The sequence below is a fragment of the Nipponia nippon genome, unplaced genomic scaffold (genome assembly GCF_047370975.1).
Source record: "Nipponia nippon isolate SJK-2023a ecotype South Korea unplaced genomic scaffold, ASM4737097v1 scaffold_13, whole genome shotgun sequence".
NCBI lineage: Eukaryota > Metazoa > Chordata > Aves > Pelecaniformes > Threskiornithidae > Nipponia > Nipponia nippon.
Window position 1 is genome coordinate 6,027,555 of NW_028262324.1, and position 27,187 is coordinate 6,054,741.

At 46.7% G+C, this 27,187-nt stretch overlaps 1 protein-coding gene across 1 annotated transcript; it reads left to right on the top strand.

Moving 5' to 3' along the window:
* Positions 1 to 160: 160 nt before the first annotated feature.
* Positions 161 to 27,187, top strand: APCDD1L (APC down-regulated 1 like). The gene is made up of 4 exons (XM_087749587.1): positions 161 to 458; positions 13,112 to 13,241; positions 13,887 to 14,445; positions 16,802 to 27,187. The coding sequence occupies exons 1-4, from the start codon at positions 422 to 424 to the stop codon at positions 17,564 to 17,566; spliced, it is 1,491 nt and encodes a 496-aa protein (XP_087605713.1). The 5' UTR covers positions 161 to 421; the 3' UTR covers positions 17,567 to 27,187.

Here is a 27,187-nt window from a genome sequence, read left to right on the forward strand (position 1 = left end):
CCTCCTCCCCCCCGTGTGCGATGCGCGGCCGCATGTGGGGCGCAGGCGGCGGAGTCTCCACCTCTTCTGGCAACTTGAACCTGTGGCTGCCAAGCTCCATTAAAGCTATCAGCAGCCGGGGGGACGCGCTCCACAGCGAAGGCGGGGTGGGTTGTGGTGGTTTATTTTAAAATATATATATATTTTTTTTCTCCCTTCGCAAGGCTTGGGGCTGAGCAGGACGACTGCTCCGGAGCCTGCCCCGCCGCGCTCAGCCTCCCGCCGGCGGGCCGAAGCTGGGGTCCCGCCGCCGCGGGCACCGGAGCGCCGGAGGCGGCCCATGGCTGCGCCGCCGGGCGCCGCGCCCCGCTGAGCTCCGCGGGCACCGGCGGCGATCGCGCCTCTCCTGCCGCCGGCTGGGCGAGGAAACAGAGCGGCCACCATGGTCCGGTGCTGGTGGCTCGCCGGGCTGCTCGTAGGTAGGTGGCACCGGCGGTCGCTGCCGTTCTGGGGCGGGTGGAGGGGAGGGGGAGCGGGTGCCGGAGCCGGGGTCGTCCCTTCGGGCGTCTCCCCGCCACCTCTCTCTGCCCGCGGGCAGGAGGAGGCAGGGGATTGCTAGGAGGGTGCAAGGAATTAGGGTGCAAGGGGATTGTATGGAGAGTGCAAAGAAATAGCAAGGAGCGTGCAAGGAGGGTGCGAGGAGAGCGCAACGAAGTGGCAAGGAGATGCAAGAAAGCGGTGAGGAGAGTGCAAGGAGATTGCAAAGAGGGTGCAAAGAAATAGCAAAGAGGGTGCAAAGAAATAGCAAGGAGGGTGCAAGAGGGCTGCAAGGGGTGTGCGGAGAGGGTGCGAGGAGATTGCGGGGAGGGCGCAAGGAGGCTGCAAGGCGGGTCTCCGCGGCCGGCTCTGGGACGGGGGTGCCGCGGGGTGGCCCTGCCGCCCCGGGCCGCGCTGGCGGCGGGGCAGGAGGCACCTGGCGCCCGCAGCTCCGCCCGCTCGCTCCCTGCCCGGCTCCCCCCTCGGATCCCCCCGGCCCGGGGGGTTCCCCGCCGTGCGCAGCCGCGGGGTGCGGCCGGAGCGTCCGCGGAGGAGCCAGGGCAGCGTCCCCGGGCGCGCTCCGCGCTGCCCCGCACCATCTGCCGCCGTTTGCCTGGGGAGGGGACGGGCGAGGAGGGCCCCCGAGGGAGCCCGGAGCCCGGGGGATGCTGCCGAGCTGTGGGCCGGGGGAGGGGGGGACAGCCGCCCCGCCGAGGGGCTTCCCTGAAGCCTTTCCCGTCCCGCGGTCTGAGCGGCGTGTGGAGATGCCAGAAGGTCTGGAGGTCCGGTGCTGAGCTGCCCAGGCGGTGCTGGGCTGGGGCTCAGCCTCTGCCTGCCACCCGAGGCTCCCTGAGTGGTGGGGATCGCTGTCGTGTCCCCCCAGAAACCCTGTCTTGCTTCCCCTGTGCCAGTGCAGCTTGCTCCTGTCCGGAGCACGGGGCACGGTGAGCGCTTGAGCTGAGTTCAGATGCAGGGAGGGCTCAGAGGTGATTCTCAGTGGGGTTTCACTGGGAATTGGGGATTATCCCTGGGAGGATCCAGCACCTGCCCCAGCAAGGGACAAGTTCACAAGTCGTCTCCTGCTCCAGGGACGTGCCACCGAGCCTCAGCTGTGCAGACAGACCCTCAGAACAGCGCAGGCTGCATCTTTGTGGCTCCCTTTCAGAAAGGCATCTTTCAACCCCCCAGTTCTTGGAGCAGTTTCAGAAGAAAAGGTTCTGGTTTAAGAGACCATATGGGAGAACAAAGACAACTGTGCTGTGAAAAAAGGCAAAATGATTTCTGTTTATGACAAGGAGCAGAGCCTGAGGGAGGTTCCTCCATACTTGGACAGAGTGTTTTCCTAGGAAAGGCAAGGGAGACCCTTGGTTGAGACCCTGCAGCCCTTAACAGAAGGGACAGGTGAAAGGAAGGGTGGGAGGGTGCCCCTGAGGCCCCGTGCAGTCTGGACACGGGAAACCCAGACAGCTAGACAAGTCTTCCTTTCTACCACTTAGTTTGCTCATCTGAGGTTTTGGGCAGCAAAATAATCACACTGACTTGCCTCTCCACCTGAGAAAGAGATTCCTGAGATTGCTCAGAAATCTCTAAGCAAGGTACTTCTATAGTTACTTTTCTGTTCTCCTTCTGTGGGGGGGGTCTTTTTCATATGTTGTTCCCCAAAGATAAGGCTTAACAGGTTAAGAAATGTATGTTTTCCTTCTCTATATATTTTATTAGCTCAAGTTGGTCTGCTCAGAGATCTGTTGTACTGCATTATGTAAGATTACTCACTTAAGTCTAATTAGAATAGTTCATTCTTAAATCTTCATACAATTTGTTTTAGTCCACTGTAATTTAAACCCTGTGCTTCTTCCATCTGATGTCAGTGAGAGAATTTCCATTGATTTCAGTAAGAACAGAAGCTGGACCTTAAAACATATATTGAAATAGCTAAGTCAGATCCAGAACTCATTAAAATCAAAGCAAGGTTTGCCAGTGGCTTCACTGTGAGCAAGACTGGCATTCTGCATTTTGCATAAAACTGAACATCAGCATGAGGATGACACCAGTGCATAATTAGTTGAAAAAGCACTTTGGTTAGGTAACTGAATCTGATTTTGGAGTCTCCTGCAGCAAAGAATCACTCATTCCTGGGAACGCCCCCAGAGACTTGCTGAGTTTTACCTAAGCCTTCATTAAAGTCTTTACATTCCAGTAACACCACGCTGATATTTTTCATGTGTAGCTTCTCCTACATGGCTTTAACATAAAAGATCTATTCTTGCTTTCAATGTTTATTTTTAAGTTTGAAAATTACGGTCTTGGGGTAAGATAAGATCAGCAGTTGCATTCAATTACAAGATTAGGAAGAGAATCTCATAAATGATAGTACATTCAATATAGGGGCGGGGTGTATTTACACATGCATGTATAGGTACTCACTATTAAATTAACATCATTGTCTTTGGTTCAAATATGTGTTTGGGCAATGTTTACTTAGCTAATTTGTTTTTACCAAGTTGGTGGTTTTTATTCTTCATTTCTCAAGCTGACCAGAAAAATCAACAACTAATGTATTATGCCGGATCGTGTGATATGACTCTATTTGTTCTTTCCCTAATTATAGGTTAGCCATGTTTTAAAGTATATGGATATAGATAAAAACAGGGCTGAGATGTAAAAAAAGCACGAGTGAAAAAAATATCATGTGGTTTCTATATTTTCCCCACAAGCACAAATTGTTGAGTAAGGAGATTTTCAAAAGCCAGAAATTGCTATGAAGAAAACCAAAGCTGGAATCCAATGCTAGGGGAGGCTGCATCTGGCAGAACAAAGTTTGGAAAGAGCTTTTGCTTTCAATGGGATCCTGTGTTTCCCCACAACATAGCATATGTCATCTATAAAGACAACGCTTTCATGCATGAGATACAATCACTGCTAAAATCAACCTCAAAATTAGGAAGCACCTATACAATGCTGTTACGCAATTCCTTTGGTTTTCTTGCTTACTTGCTGAGGAAGATAAAGCTATGGAAAAAAGAGAACTCCTAACTTCATGATTTTAAGATGGTGCATCTCAGATACAATAATACCAAGAAACCGACAGTGAGAATGTGAGAATTTTAATGTGTAACCCTTCTTCTGTAGGCTAAGAGTGCTGCCAAAACTGAAAATACGATTCATAGAACAGCTCCTTCTCTACCTAGTTGAAATTGTGTGAGATCTGAGGGGTTAGTAATCTGCGATCTGTGGGGTTTTTTTTCTTTAAGGAGTGAAAAGATCTCATGCTCTTAAGTGCAAAATTAGGAAGGTTCTGTTCCTGTGTATTAGGAAAGAAACTCTGATGTCTATTTGAAATGCCAAAGCTCCAGAATGTTAAGAGGGTTGAAATCCATCATTATTTTTGAGTTTTAGCAGGGTGATGATGTGATAATCATGTCTTTCATACTGATGTTTTCTCATTTTCTGTGAATAACTTATTAAATCATCACAGTTTGAATTCAGCTGAAACTGAGTGCTGCAATGAAGCTCAGCTCCTGTGGCACTGTTAGAGAGACATTTGGATCAGTGCAACAACAGCTCTCGACTTACAACTGGTGTGGTGGTACATAAATCAACAGGAGAAGGCTCACCACTGAGTGTTTGAAGAGATTTCCTTGGGTTTACTTTTTTAAATAATGCTTTAAACTTAAGCGTATCCCTTCGGTTGATCACTGAAAAAGTCCCCTGTGATTTCTACTGGGTTAATAAGAAACATTGGCAAGCCTGTGACATTTTGGCCTTGTCTAAGTCGAAGAGAGAGATCCTTGGAAGCGGGCTTTCACCCCGTACTCTGAGATCAATGTATACACCCAGCTCCCCACTGAGACAATTGGATTCACCTTGTTCACACTCTTACCAAATCGACAAGTGCTGGACACTGGCAGGTTACGGCTTTTAAGTATCTCTTCTCCCCTGTTGATACAAAACCACGACACATTATTTTTAAAGCTTTTCAGAGAAAAAAATTGTTTTTCCCAGCTAGACTCCCTGGAAAAGATGGATGAAAATATAAATGACAGAAAAGTTTTGCTGCAGAAAAGCCCCTAAGTTTTGTTACTTTTGAGTAGCGCGAGTCCCGTTATTAGATTATGCAGTGCGTAGGTTGAATGTCAACTTTGATTTTAGCATCTGTCGGCAGTGTTGAGAACTGGAACACATCAAAACTTGGCTAATGTTGACAGGCAAAACAGTAGACTGAAATTTCAGGCTATCTAGAAACCACACCCAGACCCCAAAACACATGTTAGAAGTAACTTTAATTCTGTGCTTCAGCTGAACAAGTAACCTTTTTCTGTGGTCAGTTGTGATTCTAAGTTAAACATGCGTGTGTATTTCTGGTGTGGGCTATGTATCAATTTACCACCTTTCTGCAGAGCTTTTTTTCTGAGAATACCATCTGCTATGACTGCTTTTGAAAGCCCTTCTCATCTTTGGCTTCGCAGGAGCCAAGCAGCCTCAGACTATTAGATCCTATTAGATCCTATTAGATCCTATTAGATCCTATTTTTATTACTATAAACAATATCCTTGCAGGAGTGCCAAGAATCCTGTTGTGTTAGGTGCTAAAAAAGGAGAGAACAAAAGGATCATTCTTGCTTTAGTGGGTTTATAGTCTAATTTCCTGGACTTAGATTTTCAATGGTGAGTACTTGACATTGCGGGACCTACTGGGATTCCCAGCTGTGTCCAGCAGTTTAGTACCTCTTGCAGTCGCTTATGTCTTTATCCACCTCAATGCCTTTGTGCATCTGGCCCATATTTCTAGTCCCATGGAGGCCAGGCAGTGATTTCGATGAGCAGCACGGTGAACAATGTGTTTACACAGGAGAGCAGCTGTCTCCCGTGGGAGCGGGGAACTGGGACGGCTCCATGGCAGTGGGAGACTGAAAGGCCTCTCAGAGTATCCCGCCAGCTCCCTGCCAAGAGCGGGTTATTCCCTGCTGCACTAATGCTTTGTTCGATCTCTCAAAATCCTGCCAAGCAAGTGGACTTGCGCTGCCTACTAGATTGTGCCTCGAGAAGTTCACCCTGATACACAAAACACATTTTTTCCTCTCTTCATTCACTCCCAACAGAACCTCTTTATTCACTGCAAGGAATTCCTTCCCTTCCTTGGTGTTTATGCTTTGTGAATATTTATAGGCTGTTACCATGTCCATCTTGCCCCAGCCATCACTCAGCCAGGCTACATCTACTCTGCTCTTTTAATCTTGCTTTGTAACTCAATCCCTCCCACCCCCTAATCATTTTTTGTTGTTCTGTTCTCAACTCCCGCCAGTTCCAGTTGTTCATTTTGCTTTGCGTAGACGCTATATTTATGTTAATATTATGTGGTGGGTGGTCCTCTCTGCACTCATGGTCCATGTGAGTGATTTAGATGTTCAAAATGAGGTTGGCATTTTATAGCCAAGCCGTGGCCTGATTACCGGTTCTGCTCTTCAAAGCACTGTGGGAAGAAATACGCATAGCCATCACCATTAAAAATGGCCACAGTAGCCACTAATAAAATGTCTGTGCAGGGGTTCGAGGGCATTGCCAAAATCGCACGGGTGCTCTATACATTCGAAATTATGGTGTGCCATTAATTTTAAAACCATGTGCTGTATTTTCTAATGAGTTTCCAGCTCATCTAAGTTAAGGAAGATAGATGTAATATTTCCCATTTGGTAAGAATATGAATTCCAGTTAGAATTTAACTGAGTCACAATTGTTCCCCCAGGGTATTGTTCAGCCTTGGACTGAGTTGGTTTGCTTTCGTTTTTGAAAATAAATGCTTTCCCCCATGTGTTCTCACCAGTCTCTCACCATCTAGGTACCCAGGGGATTAGAGATCATCTCACTATGGTCTCATCTATCTTATCAAAATAAAATTTAAACTTTCACCAGTGTTCAGGGAAGAAAGCTCTGGCATCGCCCTTCTTTCCTTCTCTTTCTTTTACTTTTTGGTTTTATATTTCTCCGTGCCAAACTTCTGCAGCAGTACTGATCAGAGTTTAATACAGGTCATGATGTGTTAGTGTAGCCTGAACACATTTGCTTTGTTTAGTGCTTGCTGATGCCGAAAAAAAAAAAGGCATGTAGCAATTATCCCATTAGTTCTCACCTCTCCTGATTCACCATCCCTCTCCCCCCAGACTCTGTCATGTAGGTTTGTGTGGAGGTAGTGAATTGTTGCAGGGGAGCCCTGTGATTTCTCTGATTTTGGCTCACAGCAAGACCCCGTTCTCGGCACTCGTCCGCTCTCCTGCCCCCCCCGGCTGGGCTGCCCGGCGTGGGGCTGGCAGCAGGACAGGGCTCTGAGCTAAGGGCTGGTTACTGCTGGGCTGACCACAATGGTTGGGCCAACTGGGGCCATCGGGCCATGTGGAATTGCTCAGCTGTTCTCCAATAAATCTTTTGACATTGACCAATTTAGCTGTGGAAAAAGCATACGACTCCTCTTTCTGAGCCTGCGCAATATCTTCTGGGAGGTGGGAGGGAGAAACACGAAGTGCAATGGCTCCTGTATCTGTCAGGACAGCAAGTATGTGGTGAGTGAGGCTCTGTCGTGTAACTGAAAAGTGTAGCGTTTTGATTAACATTAACTGTAGGAGATCTCTTGGGAAGATGTACTCACATCCACCTCTAGTGCTTTTATTTGTCATCACAAGTCCTCTGTGCCAACTCTTACATGTCCTGCTTAGTTCACTCCGTTTGAGATTATCCCATATTCCGTTTCTCCCTTGTATCCCTTCATTCTCCAGATGGAGTGTTTACTGTCAGTTTATGGGGACGGGCATTTTCTGAATAAGGTGCTGATGCTGTGTTGGTACAGTCCTGGGATCTTCCCTGTTTATGGACTCCAATGAAACTGGGCTCAAGCCCCACAATTCCATGTACAGTGTTAGGCCTGGTTTTCTTCTTTGAGGCAAATGGCTAGAGAGGGCAATTTTAAGAAGCAATTTTATTTAAATGTAGTTTATACTGAAGAAGATCTTCGAGGTGCAGGAGAGAATACCTTCTCCCTTCTTCCCTTCCCTACCGCAAATCCCATCTGTCTTGCCATCTACACTGGGCATGACACTTATAGGAGAAATAAATGATTCCGTGATTCCAAGAACAAAATATTTACTTCTCTAGTGCCTTAAAAACCTCCAGTCGACTCACCACAAGTGCTTCACTGTTTTAATTGTGGACATGAGACAAATTGGGCAATGATCACAGCCTCAGAATAAAGCTAGGCTAAAAGCCATAGAATACGGTGTCTGAACCTGTTTGCCAATATATTGAATGTATGTGGTGAAAGTATGTTTTGAAGAGTTCTCTAAAATCCTGAGCTGCTTGGGAATTTTGAGTCGGCTGAGTTCCCTCGTAGGATCTGCAGAATTTCATGTATGATTATGCTGTGTTATGCACAGAAACTCAAGGTGGTGCCCTACGATGATAGCTAACATGCAATACATTTATTGTGCCATCCTTGAAAGAATAACTGAGAAACATCTGGTGAATTCGAAGCATTTTACAAATAGCATGAACTGAGCATCAGACTGGTGAAACAGCTATGTGCAATTATACCCGTTTTACAGACAAATAAGAGAAGGGATGAATAATAGAAATACTTTTCCAGAAGCCAAACAGTACTCCAGTGAAAGCGCTGGCATCCTCCCTCAACCACTTGACCACATTCTGGCTTCGATTCAGGGAGGCATTACTAATCAGGAAAAATGCTCATGCACTGGCTTAATTTCAAGCACATACTTAAGTTTCACTGAAACCAATTAGACTTAAGCGTGTGCTTAAGTCCTGTCCCGAACTGGGTTCAGTTTGCAGATAGGCAAAAGGCAAAGTTCTGCTGTGATACAGTTTTCCACCCCGAGTGGGTTACATGTGAGTTTTATAACTGTATAATATTATAATATAAAATGTATCTCTTCCCACAGAATTGTTCTCTTGGGAATGCCTTATTCGGAGTGAATTAAAAGCACCATTAACTTAATCTCCACACAAATGCAAGAAAAATTGATTTGCTAAATACATACATTTTCTTTGCTTTTAAAAGAATGCTTATTCCTTTAGTGGCTAGCCCAAAATCCATTCTGCATGCTCTCAGGAGAGGAAAATGCTAAAGAAACACTGTTTTGCTCTGTTAATGAAGTCTGTGTGGATAAGTATAATTCACTTATGCAGAATATATTGATTTGTTTCTTATCGTCCATTTCATTCCAGTCTGAACATTCCTCAGAAAATATCAAAGGTTTTATGTCATCTCTAAATGAAGAAATGTGTAATGCTCCATGACTTCAGGCACTGATCTTATCCCTGTGAATGGGTGACTAACTGAAACATTAGAATTATAAATGGGAAGAATAAATTCTGGCCATAGGAGGCAATAACTTGTAAGAGATTAAGCAATCTAGCTCTGGAGAAGAGTTGATCTACAGTAACTAATTTGGTGCAAACTGTAATGTACGCATTTTCTCCTCCATTTATAAAGAAACAGATGTGTGACTCAACTTTGCTTTTTTCCAAAGTCAATCTGCTTGGAGGAACACAAACAAGATTTGTTTCCAACAAGGCATATTACAGTATTTCTCTCCCGGTTGGTATTTTTTTCCTTTAAAAGTGAGAAGTGGGTCTGAATCTGGAGCACACAGCAGTTATGTAGCACAACCCCACTGGCAGGCTCTCATTTTCAGGCTTGGCCATTGCCTCGGAATCTTTCGTCTTAATTTTACCAACAATTTACTTTGCGAAGAATTTCCAGTTCTGCCTTTCTATCATTTGATGCTGTGGGTCTGATGTTTCTGAAAGTCGCTTACACAAATAAGTGTATGGAATAGTTGGTCAGTATTTGCTGCTGCTGTTGTCTCAAGGCTTGATCCAGTTTCTACTGATTCCAGTGATCAGCCGCCGTTCCCGGTTGCCGGCATTCCTAATTGCCTGAGTGCTTGTGCAGCCCCATTGCTCGGAGACTTTGGGCCAGTACTTTGGATGCAGCACGCACCGGAAAGCTGGAAAAAGATACTGTTTTGTCTAGCTGCTGTGCTGAGGAGCTCTCTGGAAACGCTTGTGGTTAATCGATACAGACAGACGGGATAACGAGTGAGTGGAAGAGATCACAGCTGGGGATTTTTTTTTTTAGATTTTCCTATGAATCAGTATTTTTGCCTTGAAGATGAATTGTGAATAATTCCTTCCTCCTGCCCAAGAACTCTATAAAGCAGTTAATTTGTGTCTCTCTCAAGATGGAGAGAGGAGTTGCCCTGATGCTCTTCACCAGGGGCTGAGTAACAGAGTGACATATGAGTGACGGCCACTTTATGCTGCTCCTGGAAGAGAGATGTGCCCTAACTACAGATTTTAGGTCTGGTACTGAACTTTTCCAGCTTGAAAGGATGTTTGGATCTGGGCTGGAGTATTTGAGAGAGAAAAGCAGCCACAAAATTTGGACACAAGCCAATAGCTTTTGGTTTGAGGATGCGTCCAGCTTGGAGACTTGTGTACAGTTAAGTAAGACAAAATCCCTAGGAATTCCCATCATGTCAAATATTTACATTCTAGGGGCTTTTTCTTTTTTTTTTTTTTTCCCCATGGAGTTTGATCCTGATTATAGAAATTCCCTTTTCTATTGAATGTTTCAAAATGTAGTGATTGCGTTGCCGAAGTGTCTGTGCTCTCAAACAGTGTAGACCTTTAGTGTTTCTGCCAAAAGTAGCAATAAAGGTTTAGTCAAATATTGAAGCTTCTGCTGCAATAAACACACACAGGGCACAGTTAGCGAGTTGAGAGCGGGGCTATGTTCTGTGCTGTTATTTCGGTATAGCTATCGACTACACCGACACCTCTAGAGTCTTTCTGTGGTTATGAGCAAGAGCAAATTTGACCCTTTTAGTCCATTACCTCTAATACAAATACAGTTATTTTTTAGTTTAGGATGATGATTTCATGTTTGGTTTAAGTGTAATTCAGTTTGGACTATGCTTGTACTGAAGGATCTCCAAAAGCTTTGCCAGTAATTAGGCCTCTTGATAGGTCAGTCAGATGAAACTTGGCATATTTTGCAAGTGAGTAAAAAAAGACCCAGGAGTAAGGAGCACGCAGGAGTAAATGTGTCCAAGGCTACAGAGCAAAGTCATGGCAGAACCGGGATGAGGATGCAGAGCCCTAACTCCTAATGGGCTCTACTAACTGGGCACCCGTGGGGCAGCCTGCATGGATGCTGCAGCTGCCAAATTAAAGGTTTAACTAATAGCAATGGGTTTTGTCATCCAGTATCTTCCCCTTTTCATGTGAGGACTTACAGGAACTGCTTTTTAGGAAGCACTAGTGCAGCCAGTTGTGAAGGAGCTGGCTATCCCTGCCTGCCACGGCCAGCCCTTAAAGATGATAAAAACGGTACAATTGTGAGTCTGCTCCAAAAGGAGCCCTTAACACTAATAATGTGTTTTTCCAGCTAGCTCATGCACTCCAGTGCATAGTGAGGTAACAGAAAATCCAAGGCGGTTTCACTGGCCTTTAGGTAGGTAGGCTGCTTCTGTTACTGCTCTCCTGCTTCGCTGGGGGCTTCACTTGCCGCGTGTTTATTCCCTTTGTGGTAGTTTCAGGGTTTGCATGCTTAAATCTACACACATACATTTCAAGGACCCTGTTACTGTGATGTGTAAAACCTTGGCAAATGGCAGTGCCATAGTGAAGTGACTCCGAATTTGCCCATCAGATAAAAGTCTTAAGTTATATCTTACTAGATAGTAATAAAATACTATTTGAGTGGAAATCGTTCTGCTTTGCCACATGTTCAGAAGCCTCTGACTTGCACAGCAGACGTTTAATTACTGAGTTCCCATTTGACTTAGTCTGGGGCTTGTGTTTGTGGCCAACTTGGATGCTGAAGATTTGTAACAAGGCTTTAGACCTGTGTGTGTGTAGGATGTGTTGATGCCAGGGGTCAGAGGCTCCCGTCTTGGAATAAATTGGCTGTGGGAACCGGGGGAGCCTCCCTGGTAGACCCCAGCTGTGAATCTCCCCCTGAGTGTTTATATTTGTGTTAGATCCTGAGCTTGCGAGCCAGGGAATTTTGCTGACGTTGCTCTGCAGCTCGTCGTCTTGCCCATGGTTTGCGGCAGATCCGTATGCGCTAGCTTCTTCTGCAAACACTTCTTATTAGGAAGATGATTGCACTCTCCAAGCCTTGGGCCCTTCACAATCTCAGCTGTCACTTCTCTCACATGCAGGCGGACGGTTTGGGTTTCTCTTCCCAGTGAAGGGTTTGGTTTGGGCAAATCTCCCTATAAAGATCACAGGATGGTTCAGGTTATATAGGAGTGCGTATGTGGCACACAGGGACTAAGAGGAGCAGCGGCGACTCTGTATCTTGACCTCCTTGGCACAGGCACAGGGTGTGCAAACGTTTAGCATCCTCACTCTGTGGGAAGAGAATACATGCATGTTAGATCTTTCTTTCCAGCTGATAGGCAGGCTGGAAAGCAACCTGTGACCTAACCATTGGTATGTAGCGAATAAAAGTTGGCTTGAAAATTTCCAGCACACTACTAGGCAAATTGCAAAGCACAGCTAGAGCGAGCGAACCCCGGCTGGGCTCATAAACCCCCGGCAGCGCTGGGCTGGGCTGGACACCACCGGGCCGAGGGACCGGGCGCTGCCAGACGGGACAGTTGTACGATAGCAGAAAATCAGTGGGCTTTCAGGAGGAGCTTCACCGAGACTCATTTTGTAGTGTTATAAAGAGGCAAATCCCAAGTTTCTTACTGAAGCAAATTCACGATGAGTGCAACAGACGTTTGCTTAAGCAAAGAGTGCATAACGTATAGGAATATACGTACATATATATGTGTGCATGCAAAGGTCTTCAGGATTTAGCTGAGTGTTCACACATTCCCTAAGCCAATAACATCCGTTGTTATGGGAAATGAGGTAAGTGACAGAATTACTGTCCTTATGGCGGGCGACAGGCGAGTCTAATGTTCCCATGCTGTAATTCCCCGTTTCAGTTACTGCTTCAACAATAGCTTGGGAAAGAGAGAGCATGAACAAAGAGCACTCAGTTTTATTTGAAAATTTCATCTAAAAAATAGTTGGATTCAGATGAGACTCAAGTTGGAAAACAGTAAAATAAAAAAATCTGTATCCTTAACTAAGAGCTTGCTGCTTAGCTAACCCATTTGGGGGCTTCTTTCTCTTAACTAGCTCTTCCAGTTAATGCAGCCGAAGGAGTTTTTCCAGGCGATGGCGTTTAAAATGTTTTCTGTCAGTGAAGCGGTCAAGAAGCGCCAGTGCCGGGCACTCGGCGGGGTCCGAGCTGCCCCGGGGGTGCCGGGCAGTCCTCCGCGGGCCGTCCGGCCGGGCACCCCCGCTCTCCCGGGGATCTGCTGGGGCGCGTCTCCCTCAGCACAGGTGCGGGCCCGCAGCGGGACCCCCGCCCGCCGGGGCGCGGGGCCGCGCGGCGCCGCCGCCGGGAGGCGATGCGGAGCGCGGAGGGACCCGCTGCGGGCGGGGAGCGGGCGCCACCTCCGCGCTGCCCCGCGGTGCTGACGGCCTCCCCTCTCCCCCCTCCCTCTCTCTCTGCCCCGCGCAGCCTGCGCGGCCGCGGAGCCGCCGTTGCGCTGGGAGCCGCGGTGCCGGCAGCAGCTCCGCCACCTGCAGGACGGCGCCAGGATCGCGGCGCGGCTGCCGCCCCGCCTGGAGGGGCGCTGGGTCTCCACCGGGTAAGGCTCCCCCTCCACTGGGTAAGGCGCCCCCTCCACTGGGTAAGGCTCCCCCTCCACCGGGTAAGGCGCCCCCTCCACCGGGTAAGGCGCCCCCCGCCCCGGGAAGGCACCCCGAGCCCCCCGGGCGGCCCCTCCGCACGGCTCCTGCCTCCCCAGCCGCTGCCGCCGGGCTGGGCCTGGCACGGAGAAAGCAAAGAGCTGAGCAGCAAAAAGAAAGGTTGTCCTCCTCTCTTCCCTCCCCAAGCACCCAGCCCCGGCTGGGGGGAGGCCTGAGGCCCCCCCGGCCCCCCAGCACCCTCAGAGCCTCTTGCCTCTCTCCCCCGTTAGGGTGCAGCTGATGGGCACAGCCGGCTGAAATGGGCAGAGCAGCCTTGATGCCCCCTGCCGCGGGCGCCCTCCCTGGGGATGTGGCACAAAGCGCAGGATCCTGCATCCGGCACCGGCACATTTTGGTGGCAGATGCCCAGGTCTTAAAATCACCCAAGGGTGGCCACCGGGTGTGGGAGGCTCCTGCCCACGATGCTGCTCCCACCCATGCCCACCCCTCTCCTCCCGCACCCCGGGTGCCCCTGGGGAGGGGTTTCACCCTGTACAGCGCCCGGCCACGTGCCGTGGGCGGCTCAGGACTGCCTTCCTCCCCAGGTGCGAGGTGCGGCCGGGACCCGAGTTCCTCACCCGATCCTACCTCTTCTACGCCAACCGCCTCTTCAAGGCTTACCAGTTCTACTACTGGGACCCCTCCTGCCGCGACCCCTCCTACTCGCTGGTCATCAAGGGCAAGCTCCGGCTGCGCCAGGCCTCCTGGATCACCCGCGGGGCCACCGAGGCTGACTACCACCTCCATAAAGTCGGCATCGTTTTCCACAGCCAGAAGGCCATGCGGGAGGTGGCCACCTGGATCAACCAGACCTCCAGTGAGGGCTGCAGCGGGTTCCTGCCCCCGGGACGCACCTGGGCTCCCGGAGCTCTCTACGAACTGCTGAGTGCCAAGACCGAGCGCGACTGCACTGCCGCCTTGGGCTTCGCCATGCACGAGCTGAGCCTGGTGCGGGTGGAGAAGCATTACCAGCCCGTGCTGCAGCCGCAGCAGAGCGGGAGCCGGCTGGTGGAGGAGCTGTACCTGGGGGACATTCACACGGAGTGGGTTGAGAGGCTCCACTACCGACCCACCGGTTATCAGCGACCTATGCAGAGCGCTGTGGTAAGGATGATGTCTTTACCCGGTCCCCTCATCGGTGCATGGGCTTTGCCAAGCGTGTGTTATTTCCTTACTGTTAAAATGCCACCTGCCGGGGGGCTCCGCGGCACGCGGGGCTCGCTCTCTCCCTTACCGAGAGAGCGGGACTGGGGCGGGCGAGAGCTCAGCAAAACCAACATCAGAAACAAGCCGGCGCTGGCATGGGCCTGGGGTCAGTGGCTTTTCTTTGGCTCTGTGTTCTCCTAGGCAATGCAGTTTCCTAGTTTCCTGCAGCAGAGTCGGTGAAAGCTTCGAGCTGCACATCATTAGAGGCTGCCTGCTCCGTCGTTTGTCTTCCTCTCCTCTCTTTCGCTCTTTGTCGTGTCCTCCAGGTTGAGAGAGGAGCGAGGAAGCAACATCTGCCATTAAGTCATTACTCCTCGGTGTAATGCCATTAGAAGAGGAAGTTGCCCTGAATACAATTACGTTACTACACAGGAATCAAACTTTCACTTTGCCGTAAATAAAACTGAGCAGGAGACTTCGTTGCATTTTAATTTATTTTATTTTTATTTATTTTATTTTATTTTATTTTGCAACAGGTTAGTTTGTTTCCAGGAAAGCACATTTCTATCTGAATCGTAGCTGATCAATTCAGAAATGATTGAGCAGTGAGATGGGGTGAAAAAACCTCCCTGAACTTTACCAGACAGAATTGAATTAACTGGAAAAAAAAAATATTTGGGGGGCAACATTTCCCCGCGCCCCCAACAACACCACCCGAACTCAGAGCGACGCCCCTCTCGCCCTCGAAAGGAACATTCTCAAATTGGTTAAAGTTGTGTTATCTTGGGCCAAAACCATATATATGAGCAAAACCAGATGGTAAACATAAACACTTTTAAAAGTTAATTTAAAACCAAACCTAAAGATACTGAAATTCACTCTCTGAATGTAGTGCTGTAATTAATCAGCTAACAGCTCTCCAGTGGACCAGCACATGATGTCACCGCTTGGCGATAATTAGAAGCTGCCATGCATTAGAAATAACTTCACACGGCTGGTTTAAGCAAGTAAGGTTTTTGGCTCCATGTCTATAGCGATAATTTTATTGGGCACAGGATTTTTCTCTTTTTTTTTTTTTCATCGTCCATTTGCTTGTGCTAGTGAGGGTTACACAGCTACGTTAGGAATTATTTTTTAACCCTCTTTATGAAAATATCACTCTTTTTCCTTTAAATTTATATCTGTTTTAAAGAAACCCATTCTCCCCAAATTACCTTTCATTATCAAAGAATTTCCTGTCTAAGGAGAGCATATATATTTGCCAACTTCTGGGATTATTTAGCCATAATGTACTGTGTACTGTCAGCACTCATTAAGGTGACAGTAGCAGTAAAGCAAGCTGAAAATGACTAAATTACAGTAGGCTCCAATCAACTTGCATGTAAATTACCCACCCGACAGTTAACTACGGCGTTATTTAACCTTGTTGCGCACGGCAGTTCAGTAAAGATTAGCTTGTGGTCTAGAAAATGATACGATGTTCAAACACCGCTTATTTAAAAATAGATCAGTTGTGATATATGAAGTATAAGTTCCACGCTGCACAAAAAAGCCCCCTGGCATCAGACGGGCCGCAGGCCTGGTTTGACTCAGAGCTCCGCGGGAGGCACAGGCAGAGAAGCAAAGGTCGGGTCCTCTTCTTCTCTCTCCGGTGCAACGCCCGTTGTGGCTGCGTGGCAAACCCTGGCGACCTGCAAACGCAGCCGCGGAAGCGGGAGCCTGGGCAGGGGCTCTGTGCGGCCGGGGTGGGAAGGGGGCGAGGGGGAAGCAGAAGGTGCCGTGCTTTTGGCTGTCCCGGAGAGGCTGCCATCGGTGTGGCGTAGTACAGCCCCAGAAGCCTCCCCACGGTCAGGGTTACACAGCCTTTTTGACTGCCAAAAAGACTGCATCTCTTTTTCTGAATCGGTGCAGAAATGCGGTGGCGCAGCCGACATCTCCCAGCACCCTCGTCCTCACCCACAGCGGCTTGCAGTGGAAAACGCGTGGGGGAACAACCCGATGGCCGAGGGAGCGTTCCCTGCCCTTAGAGCAGCCCTGCCCTGGCCCTGTCCTCCTCCCCGCAGCCTGTCCTTAGCGGCCTGGCGCAGGGCAGAGCACGGCTTCAGGGCACAGACCTCGCCATCCTTCCCCAGGTACCAGAATAGCAAAGAGCCAGGGCAGTGCTTTATCTCGCTTAATCTGGTTGAATGTCGTGGGCCAGGTTCATTGCAGTTGAACACCCTGGTGCAGGAGAGGGGAGTTTCAGCTTTTAAAATACTCTGAAAGGGTTTTTTGCCTATCAGTTTACAAAAACGTTATTTTTTGTCTTCTGCAGCACCACGTGCATCCTTGCCCGGCCTGCGGGATTATATACAGAGCTGACGAACACCACCCACCCATCCTACCTGTCAGAGCTCAGCTGCCAATGCAGCTCAGCGGCAGCTGGGTGAGCACCCACTGCGAGGTCCGACCTGCAGTGCTTTTCCTTACCAGGTACTTCATATTCCACGGTAACAACCACACCTGGGAAGGTTATTACTATCACTACTCCGACCCGCTCTGCAAAGAGCCGACTTTCACCATCTACGCATCTGGGCATTACACCCAAGGCATCCCCTCCTCCAAAGTGAGAGGTGGGACAGAGCTGGCTTTTAAAGTCACGCGGGCTCGGGTGACGCCAATGGACCAGGTGACAGTGATGATGCTGAACTCCTCAGAACCTGGAAGCTGTGGGCTGACGAGCTCCTGGCGTGCTGGGGTGGAGCAGGATATAACACCCACAAATGGATGTCTGGCTTTGGGCATCAAGCTGCCCCACACAGAGTACGAACTTTTCAAAACAGAGCAAGACACGAAGGACCGCAGCCTGCTGTACATTGGCGAAAGGCCCACGGACGGATCCAGTCCCGACAGCCCAGACAAGCGACCCACGTCGTATCAGGCACCTCTGATTCAGTGTGCTGGAGCACCGGAGGAATTCTCTAACTATGTTAGCCTGAAATACTTGGGAAAAAAGGATGCTAATGGGAATGAAGCACTAAAATCTTTGCCTGTGGCCGCCTTATTGTTTATAGCACTTCTGGTTTTAAGGTGGGACTAGTTATCTGTTCAGGTACGGCACAGAATTCAGAGAGTCTTGGTGCTAGCGTGACTTTCATATCCTTCAAATGAGCACATCTGGAATCAGTTTTACTCAGATTTGGAAACACTTTTTAAAAAAACCCAACAACAGTGAACGATGCCAAGAAGATATGCCTGGCTACATACTGTTTGTCCTGCGGCGTTATTGCCTCATCTCCCCTCTTCTTTGCGTACAAATTTAATGTAGTGACATGGATGCGCTGCACATTGCGATAGATAATTTAGCAATAGGAGGGGGGGGAAACGCGAGAGCAATTACAAGTGCTGCTTTGAGCTTTTGACATTGCTAAGATTTAATCAAGAGCTTGATTCAGATGTAATTCCAACATCCAAAGCGTCGGCTGCGGAGTTTCTTTGAGGTTAGGTTCCCTCCCATCATACTCCTTATTGCTGTTCCTGCAAATTTAATCTGCAGAGTCAGTCAGCAATAGATAAACAGTCAGCAAGTGCTCTTGGTAAGGGCACGGTTAATCGTGCCTTCCTCAGTTTACAGACGTTTGCTGCAGTTTTCGTGTGTATGTACGCGCACAAAGAGGCAACGCGCGATCTTCCCCTTACGTACGTACAAAAAGCAGCCCTCACAGAGCATTACCTCGACAGACCGTTATGCCTGACCCTGGTCAGAAAAGAAGATACAGTAGATGGAAAAGGCTTCTGTGCACAACTGCGCCAACCTTCAGCATGACCTGCCTGCAGACGCTGCATCCTTGCTGCATTTTTCTGGCTTTTCCAGCGCAGTCCTGGCCCGCGCTTTGGTACGTCAGCAACGGCCCCGTGTCGCTGCCCGCCTCGTCCAGCAGGCAAAGGCAATCGCAACTCCCACTCGCCGTGCACCGAGCGAAGCAAAAGATCGCCTACAAGTCTCCTCTTTAGTAAGCGTACCGGCATACCAGATGTTAATCCAGCTCTCCGTTCAATCAGAACGTCACTTCCAGCCTCACTCCTGTAAAGCTGTTTTACAAATCTCCCTCTAGTGAACGTGGGCTGGGGAGACGCTCGAATCAGACAGCACAGTCAGGTCAGACTGATTTCTACTGACAAGAAGGACAAGCTAAGAAATTATATTCCCTGTCTGCTGCAGCTAAGAAGCATATAACTTACTTGGAGAAGATCTCCCAGTAGCTAAATCCTCTCCAAATAAGCCTACATATCTTACTCACAAAGGATGTTTTGTTAAACCAGCTATGCAATAGCAACCTTCTTAATGCTGTATTTACAAACTTGCAGCTTGTACGTAGATAAATTATGGGGTCTATAACATACAAATACTTTTGGGGGATCTGTACATTAACTAATAATTCAAATGAGATGCTTATTAAATGCATACAATTGTTACATAAATGTTGTCATCATGTTCCAGGCACGATCAAATATTAATGATGCGTATAAACGGTTGTATTTCTAAAATGACAGACAAAAAGGCCAAGCTTGGCTACCTCGCCTTCGGTTCCCTCTGCAGTCGGTGGAGAAGGAGACTTCTCCAGGGTTAGTTCAGCAGGCAAAATACCTCCCTGTTTCTAAGGGTGGTTGTGTCTTGCAGCCTGCTACTGCGTGGAGGTGCCCGGGCAAACGTTTGAAGAACTGGCAGCGCATCTTGGAGAATGTGGCATCTCCTGTGGGCTCTCCCCGTTGAGATGCCATGAATGGGGGCAAGTCCAGGGCAGCAGAGCTGCGTCTCATGTAAAGCATACACACGGCCGAACTTTTTCTTCAGCAGGCCTGTTTCCCATCACCGTGCTAGAGCAGTCACTCGCTGCAGCCTGGAGGAAAGGCTCCCGTGACTCGCATCAGCAACGCGACACGTTTCTGCGGGACCCAAAGATGTCCGTGGCGAGAACAGGGAGCAGCCTTGTGCTGTCTTTGGAGGGTGGGTGGAGGAGGGGGGAGGCAATTCCTGCCCTATATTTACCCCCAAGAATGAGATTTGTGTGCAGATACTTTTTTTTTTCACTTCCATAGTATGGAAATGTATTAAACTTAGCAAGTGTTCGGGTATCGCACGGTGTAAGACGTCCTCCAAGACCACAGATCCTTTCAAGGTGGCGATGGGATTAACATGATGTAAAAAGTTACAAGATGACATCACATACTTACGCGATGGACGCAACAACACTCGAGAAAGCTCCCAGCTCCCCCCATGGCAGGTGAGCGGCCGCTCGGCTCCAGCAGCGCTGGACGTTCAGACACGGCCCCGCAGCTCTGCACGGCGGACGGGCTATGCTGACTGCGCTTCCCTACGAAAGCCTCATCAGGAGCCTCTTTGTCCTCTGTTTCCCCCCTTTAAGTATACTTCTTAAGAAAAAAAAGCCATGAAAAAGCTATTTGCATAAATATCTTTTATTGTTCTGTTCACAGGTTTTGGAGAAACATTCCTAAATTACACAGTTATTCTGTCTTAAGAATTTGTGCCTTTTTCCAATTTGAATTTGCCTGGCTTTGATTGCCAGTGGTTCTTCTTGTGTTGCTCTTTTTAAGATCAGAGAGCTGCAGCGTTCAGTATTTTCTCCCTGTGAAGGTACTTGTGCACTGCAATCAAGGCATTCTCAATTCTGGTAGATAAACTCAGCCAACTGAGTTTCTCTCTGGCCCTCTCTAAGGCATTTTCACACTCCACCAGTCATTTTTGAATCTTTTTTTGCATCCATTCCAATTACTCATCTTCTCTTTTAAAATGTAAATATCCAAATTGCATCCAAAATTCCCAGCTCTCACAGCTGAGACATACAGATGTATAATCACTTACTGCTAATGGTAATTAAAAACAGGAACACATTCTTATTCATTAGTCTTTTACCTTGGGACTGCACTGGGAGCGCACGTGGAGCTCTGACTCGCTCTGGTCCTGGGTATGGCTATTTTTGTCATGTTAACATTTTATCAGTAGTGATTTTCTATCTACCTTCACCAGTCATCTGGAACCACTGGATTGCATCGGGTCGCAGCAGAACCCTTCTATGAGCATCCCCATTTCATTATGGTTCTCTTTGAACGACCTTCTCAAAGGTACGATTGTCAGAAAACACCAAGCTTTGCCGGGGCCCAGATATACTCAGTTCACGCTAGTCCCAAAGAAAACTGAAACCCAAAGACAGAAGGAAATGACTCGCATCACGCTGCTTCATTAACAGTCATCTCCTTGTTCGTCCCTTCCCTGGGGGCGTCAAGCAGCCCCTCACCCGGGCCGGCGGTCCTGTCCTGTTCGCCATTCTTCTCCTCGGCAGGTCAGAGACTGCCCCAGGCATCTCCCTTAAGAAATACTGATACCAGGTTTCTAGACCTACTGAGTTTTAAGATGTTAATTTTTAATATTAAGCATTGCTAATGAATGACGTCACCTTTCCAGTTCTCTTACATCACCACTAGCACTTTTACCACCTGCATCTAATAATGGTCCTTATCCTACCGCAAAGATTTCCTCTGAACTTCAGCGCTTTACCACCCTCCCCAAGCACTCCAACCCATACGTTTTTCTTTCCCTTTGGCTATTGCTTTCCTTATTAATTTTCTACACTTCATAACTCTCATTTTGAGTTGATTGCTGTCTGCTTCCCTTTTCCTTATTTGTTTTATATTACTTTACATCTGATTTCTCCCTTCATTTCATCACTGAAACGGGATGGGCGGTTAGCCAAAGTTCTCCCCCTTCTCGATTGCAAAATGTTGGGTTTTTGGCCATTTAATAGCTTTCACTTAGAAAACTGCCAATTCTAATCCAGTTTTCCATCTAATTTCTTCTTCACTACCAGATTTGATATGAAATTTGCTCAGCTATGCCCTTTTGAAGCACCAATTACATTTATTAGCAGTTTGCGTGGCTGTATGCCTAGCTTGAACGTAATCAGGATTCCACAGTCACCACCAACTTCTAGGTCCGCGATTCATTTATCTTTACCTGACATAAACAAGACAAAACCAAATAACTTCATGTTTCCTGTCCGACACTGCATTAGAAAAACAGGTCTAGGACATGGACAACAAACATGAGTCCTGACTGGATTCCTTTCAACTGTAAAATAAATATATACCTTTTTATTGTACCTGTGAAGAAAACCCAGGCTAACAGATGCCCTGGCAGGTTAGTACCAGCCGAAAGTCAACGCTAACAGGCACATGTGTCTTGGAAAACGCTTCCCCATTCACTTCTTACATAATATATTTCAAAAGTTTCATCATTTTTTAACCACTCCAAAAAGCAGAGAAAAATAAAATAATTTTCAAACACTCCGAATACATTTACTAGCTTCCTGCACTAAGCCTGAGCATGAACGTCTTCGTACCTTCTTTAATATCATAAGCTACTCGGACGACTTGCCTTTGCAATTTTCTGCTTGTCTAGCAGGCACAAAAATGTAAAGCATGAGCTGAGTTTGCCAGACAAACAGTCGCGGGTCTGATCTCCTCAGAGCTTGGTTAACAGCAACTTATTTTTCCTACTAGCTACCTTCATGCCCCCCTGTATAAAATAGCTCAGAATGTATTTTGCATTCTAGATTTCCCAAACAATTCTTAAAAAAAACACAAAAAAAGTTTTAAAACACTTTTGGATATATTAACAGCATTGAGCTAGTGCTTCATTTGATAAACAACCCGCACTGAATATAAAAGCATGCTATTTATTTTAAATATACTGCATTGAAACAGCAAAAAAGCTGGAGACAGAAAGGAGATGGCTGACAAGACTCATTGCTCCAAACGCTACACGGAGTGAAGAGGAACAAATTTGATCAGAGAGGAAGCAGAAAGGCGAGTGGCTCCCGAGGAGCGGCAAGGCCGCCGGGACCAGAGCTGGGCCAGGGAGCGCTCGGCCAGGTAGCCCCCGAGCGCTGCCGTGGGCCCGACGCCCGGGAGAGGCAGCCAGGGAAGAGCAGGACTGGAAGGGCAATGGGAAGAAAGAGACCGAGATGGAAAATAAATAGGCAGCAGAGAAGAAAAGCCATTTAAAGATGCTGGGCTGAACATCGGTTTCTTTGCAGTGAAGGAACAAGGATGACTTAGATTGAACCAAAGGGCTGAGGGAGGGAATGGAGTGAGATTCGACAGCTCAGGCAGAATAGATCAGGAAAGAAATTGGGCTGGAGAGTCTGCAGGCCTCGCAGAAACGCTCTTTTGGGCTCAGAACTGAAGCACAAATTCCTGGCTCCCATCACGCTTGCGTGTGGCCTACCAGCGAGATGTGAAAACAAAGCCTGCTGCCTCAGCCCGGCGTTACTCACCGCTGCATCGCAGGCTCAGGTCAAGAACGGGCGTCCATACGCAAAACACAAAGGATTCAGTCCTGACGCACACATGGGTTACGTGCAATACCACGATGCCGTTTTTTAAGTTCAACTTTTAAAAACCTAACTATACGTATCTTAAGAGCAGTTAAGACAACGTAAGGTGAGGCCCACGAAGCTGGGCAGCGGCAGACCCCTTCTGGGCAGCCTTCGCTCACTTTCTGACCAGGTGCTGAAGGCTTGATCGGATACTGCAACGCACCCCCAAAAAGCGGCCAAACTAACACTGCACAGACTTGGTTTTGCCATTTCCTAACTTCTGAGTGCTTGACTTTGCAAATGCAGCCTTAGTAAAGGCCTTTTAAAAGTAGTTGTGTGTGGATAACTGTGTGTGGGAATTTTGCCAACTCAAACATGAGGGAGTTCAAGAGGCTTTTCTAATCTTGTGAGTTTATCCACTGAAGAAAAAGATTTGATTAAAAAAAATGAAGTACAGCTAAACTGGGAACGATACTTTACTACGGGCTGTTCTTCAGTTCTTCATAGGCACTTCAAAATCTTGAAAAAAAAAATCACAAAATTCAGAACTTATTAAATAGGAATGAAAGGTACTGATGCAGAAACATAAACAGAAATGCCAGATGCAGAATGTCAACTTGTAATATGCGGCTTCAATTAATTCTTCTTAATTCAGTTGTTTTCTTAACTTCTTTTGTTTTGCCATCTGGAAAAGGCCATTTTCTAACGACAGACCATAGGAGGAAGGATCCAAAGTTCAAGTTTGCTTCAAGGAAAAGCAGCCTTGTTTCTGTACTCATAGACTCAGCGTTCCTTTTTGCAGTTTTCACTCACGCAGAAGCTTCAGGACAAACTTAGGCCTGGACTGGGAGGCAAAAAAGATCTACGTGGAAGTTTAGTAAAGTTTTCAGAAGTTTTACTCTTCAAAGTACAAATGTGAAAGCAGTTCTGTAAAAGGAAGCGAAGCCACAGGAAACGGCGCAGTAAATGACAGGTATAGCGTCGTTCTGGAAGTGTGCAAGTGCATGCTTATTAGAATATTACATGTACGAGATTTCTGGCTGGCTCTGGTGTTATTTTAAAAAATAATCTACATTTATCCAGTAAAAAAAAAAAAATCAACCCATTAATAAAACAAACAAATTTTATAGTTAAGCAGATTTGAATAGTGGAAACACACAATTACTTTGTCCTCTGAAGCTAATCAAAATAAAAGTTAATAATAGCCCAATGAGTAATGTCACTTCTGCACTGACACCCCTTAGACAAAGCGATTCAGTACACATGAAGCTGTCAGTATAATATAAAGAAATCTTAATTGGACGTGGTCAAAGGATCAGCACTGCCCTGCTGGAACAATAAATCCCGCTATTTATCTAACTGTAACAGATGATTTATACTAGCATTGTATCCCACTGTCATCTTTTAATAAAGTATAGCTAGAGAACTGCTAGGTTTCACTACGTGAGCAAGCAGCCTTGCTCAGTAGTTGCTCTTCTTTCTAAAATGCCTAAACATTGGGTTATACATTGGGTTATATTATGTATTTTCTAACTAGTAAATTAAATTTTCAGGCATGTGTCTGATTACAAAGAATAGGAACTTCCACATCTGGTACTGAACTAGTCTCACTCCTGTACAGATTACTTTCTTCTTTTTATATTAGTGTTTCTGACTCCCAAAACCCAGTATCTCAACTGCGTACACTGAAATGCGCTCACCACCTGCCCCTTCTCAGCTCGCTCACTTGAGGATCCGAGTAAGGGATGCTAACCCGGTTTCAAACAACGCAAAGGCGGCTCTCCAGCCCCAAGCTGCCCTAGCGCTGCTGTGAAGTTCCACTGCAGCTGTAACACAGCCACAGCAAAGATGAAGTTCAGAGTCCTTGTTTCACATGTTCTTTAATTTCAAACAGAGGGATTTTTGGTTGTGTTTTTTTCTCATTTACTTTATATAGAAAACAGAACTCGGGATATGGCATTTCAGGACATCATGCGGAGCAAGAGAAGTATAGTTTCGAAAACTTAGAATACTACGGTTAAGTCACTATCGTGCCGAGAATGAAGGAAGCGTTCCAACTAAGAGATGAAAGTGTCACATGCATTTTCTCAAGAACAGGGATGACATAGTTTTCTTTCATTAGGGAACTGCAACATCAAGTATCTTAAGACATTAACAATCCATTTTTGTGTGCACACCACTATGTAAATACGATGACTGCTAAGTCCAGATCATAATAAGAATTGCAAGTTTACATGTGCAGCGAATAGAAACCCTTTATAGTTTATTGGTGAGAAGAAACTATACCCATTAGCAAAGTGAGATTCCAACTTTATCCCACTGACAGCATTGCAGGACAAAAAAGCAACATGGAATACCACCATCGAGCTATTACAATCCTGTGGTTTTAGAAAATTACATTATGGTACATTGATCCCTCCCAACATGACACGCGTGGTAGTATCTTGCTCTTCAATCCCTAAGGCTGTTCAACACTAACTTGAAACCGGGTGCCTGTGCATACTGCATATGCAGTGGTTCCAGCTGTGCATTCACAGCTGACAACTGCAAATGCAGAGCAACAGTCATGATCATTCATGCATGTAATATTTACTTTAAGATGTGGATAACTACAGGAAAATAGAAACCATTTTCCATTCATGTCCCAGTACTAGGCGTCAAGACATTTTAGATACCTATTCATACCAAATTTGCCCAAAGAGTGCAGACAGGAGCGTAAAGCTCCACACAATGGAGACTACCTAAGCAGCCTGTACGGGCTCTTACAAAAAATTAACAATAAGTGTATATGCAAGTGGGCATCTTAAAACAACAGTAAGGACAATAATTAGATTAAGTAATAACTTCATTTTTACTATCATGTATCAATTAAAGTTTTCTAATATCTGGTGTTGTGTGAGGACACCAGACAATACTCTTATTTAGAAACTCTATGTTTCATGCATAGCTTCCTAAGATACACAATGCCCTCCAGAACAATTCACTTTCTATGAATACTTTGCGAAAACATTTGCTCTGGCATCATCATGTAAGGAACAACTTACAAAAGATCCAGGTGGCTTAAGAACATCCATCCAACGCATTTTTGCAATGTATCTACAGACTGGCCTTTTGGGAACCTTGGAAGAAAAAACATCCTTAGATTTCTTTCTACTGCATATGAAAGAAGGGTCCGGTCAAACAGACAGGTAAATAAGGATTCCACTGATTTGTCATTTTATTTTAAGCTCAGCAAAAGCAAAGCGTTACCCAGACAATTCAGTGCTACTGCCTGTTCAGGCTGTTGTCAGAAATGGTTAGGAAAGACCTCAGTTTTGTTAAGTTCCAAAATCGAAGCAGTTAATTTAACAGTATTGTTTAGGACTGATGGTGGCCGTCAGCCCCAACTGCAGGCTACAGCTGTTACCAACAGATCCTGAACTAAGGTCCTCTGTTGGCCTCCTTGAGCACATGTTTGCAAGGCATCTAGCAGAGGATGAGTGGGTTTTCTGGGACCTCTTTATAATCCTGGAGCGCAAACAACAGGAACAACTTTGCTCACAAATGATTTAAAGTTCCAAGGTGTCACAGATCACTAAGAAGTGACTACGGAACACTGGGAGGAGGACAGACATTCTGCTGTCTTTTCCCTCCATCTGGGAGCTGCCTGTGCCAGCAAAGTCAACTGTGGTAGCTAACAGTGTGTGTAAAATTTGCCTGGTACGTTATTACAGCGACACTCGCAAGAGATCGGGTTAAAGCTTCAATCCTCTGCCTCTACCCTGCAAAGACAGTGATTTTTATTTTTTAAACAAACTTTTTTGAGGCTGTTTTTCAGCAGAACAAAGGGCTCTCAAAAAAAGTTAATACCTTTTCTTTTTTTTTTTTAGAGCAAATTAGGAATTCAGCTCTTCTGATAACACATTTGTAGTGAGATCAAGATATTTAAGCCTCTTAAAAAAATACCGCATAGCTCAGTCTCCCTTCAGTAAAGTTTTTCTCAAATATATTCTTCAAAGCCATAAAAACTAATTTTGCACCATCACTTACAACCCCGTCTTTCTGAAAAGGTTCTTTACAAATGTGTCATGTAAAAGTCTTCATTAGCTTCTACTGCCCAGAAAGTATCTTTTTCTTGATCAGTTCTGCCCAATTTGTCACACTGAACTCACTGCTTCGTTCTTTCCAGCTCATCTCCCATCTTCTCTGCCCTTTATAGGCATACTTTAATAGCGTTCTCACTTCCATCCTGAGCAGACAAGGCACTAGCATTTTAAAATGCTAAAGATACACCTGTCCTTTCTATTGAATCTTCTAGAAATACTTCCAGAGTCGTGTTCATAAGC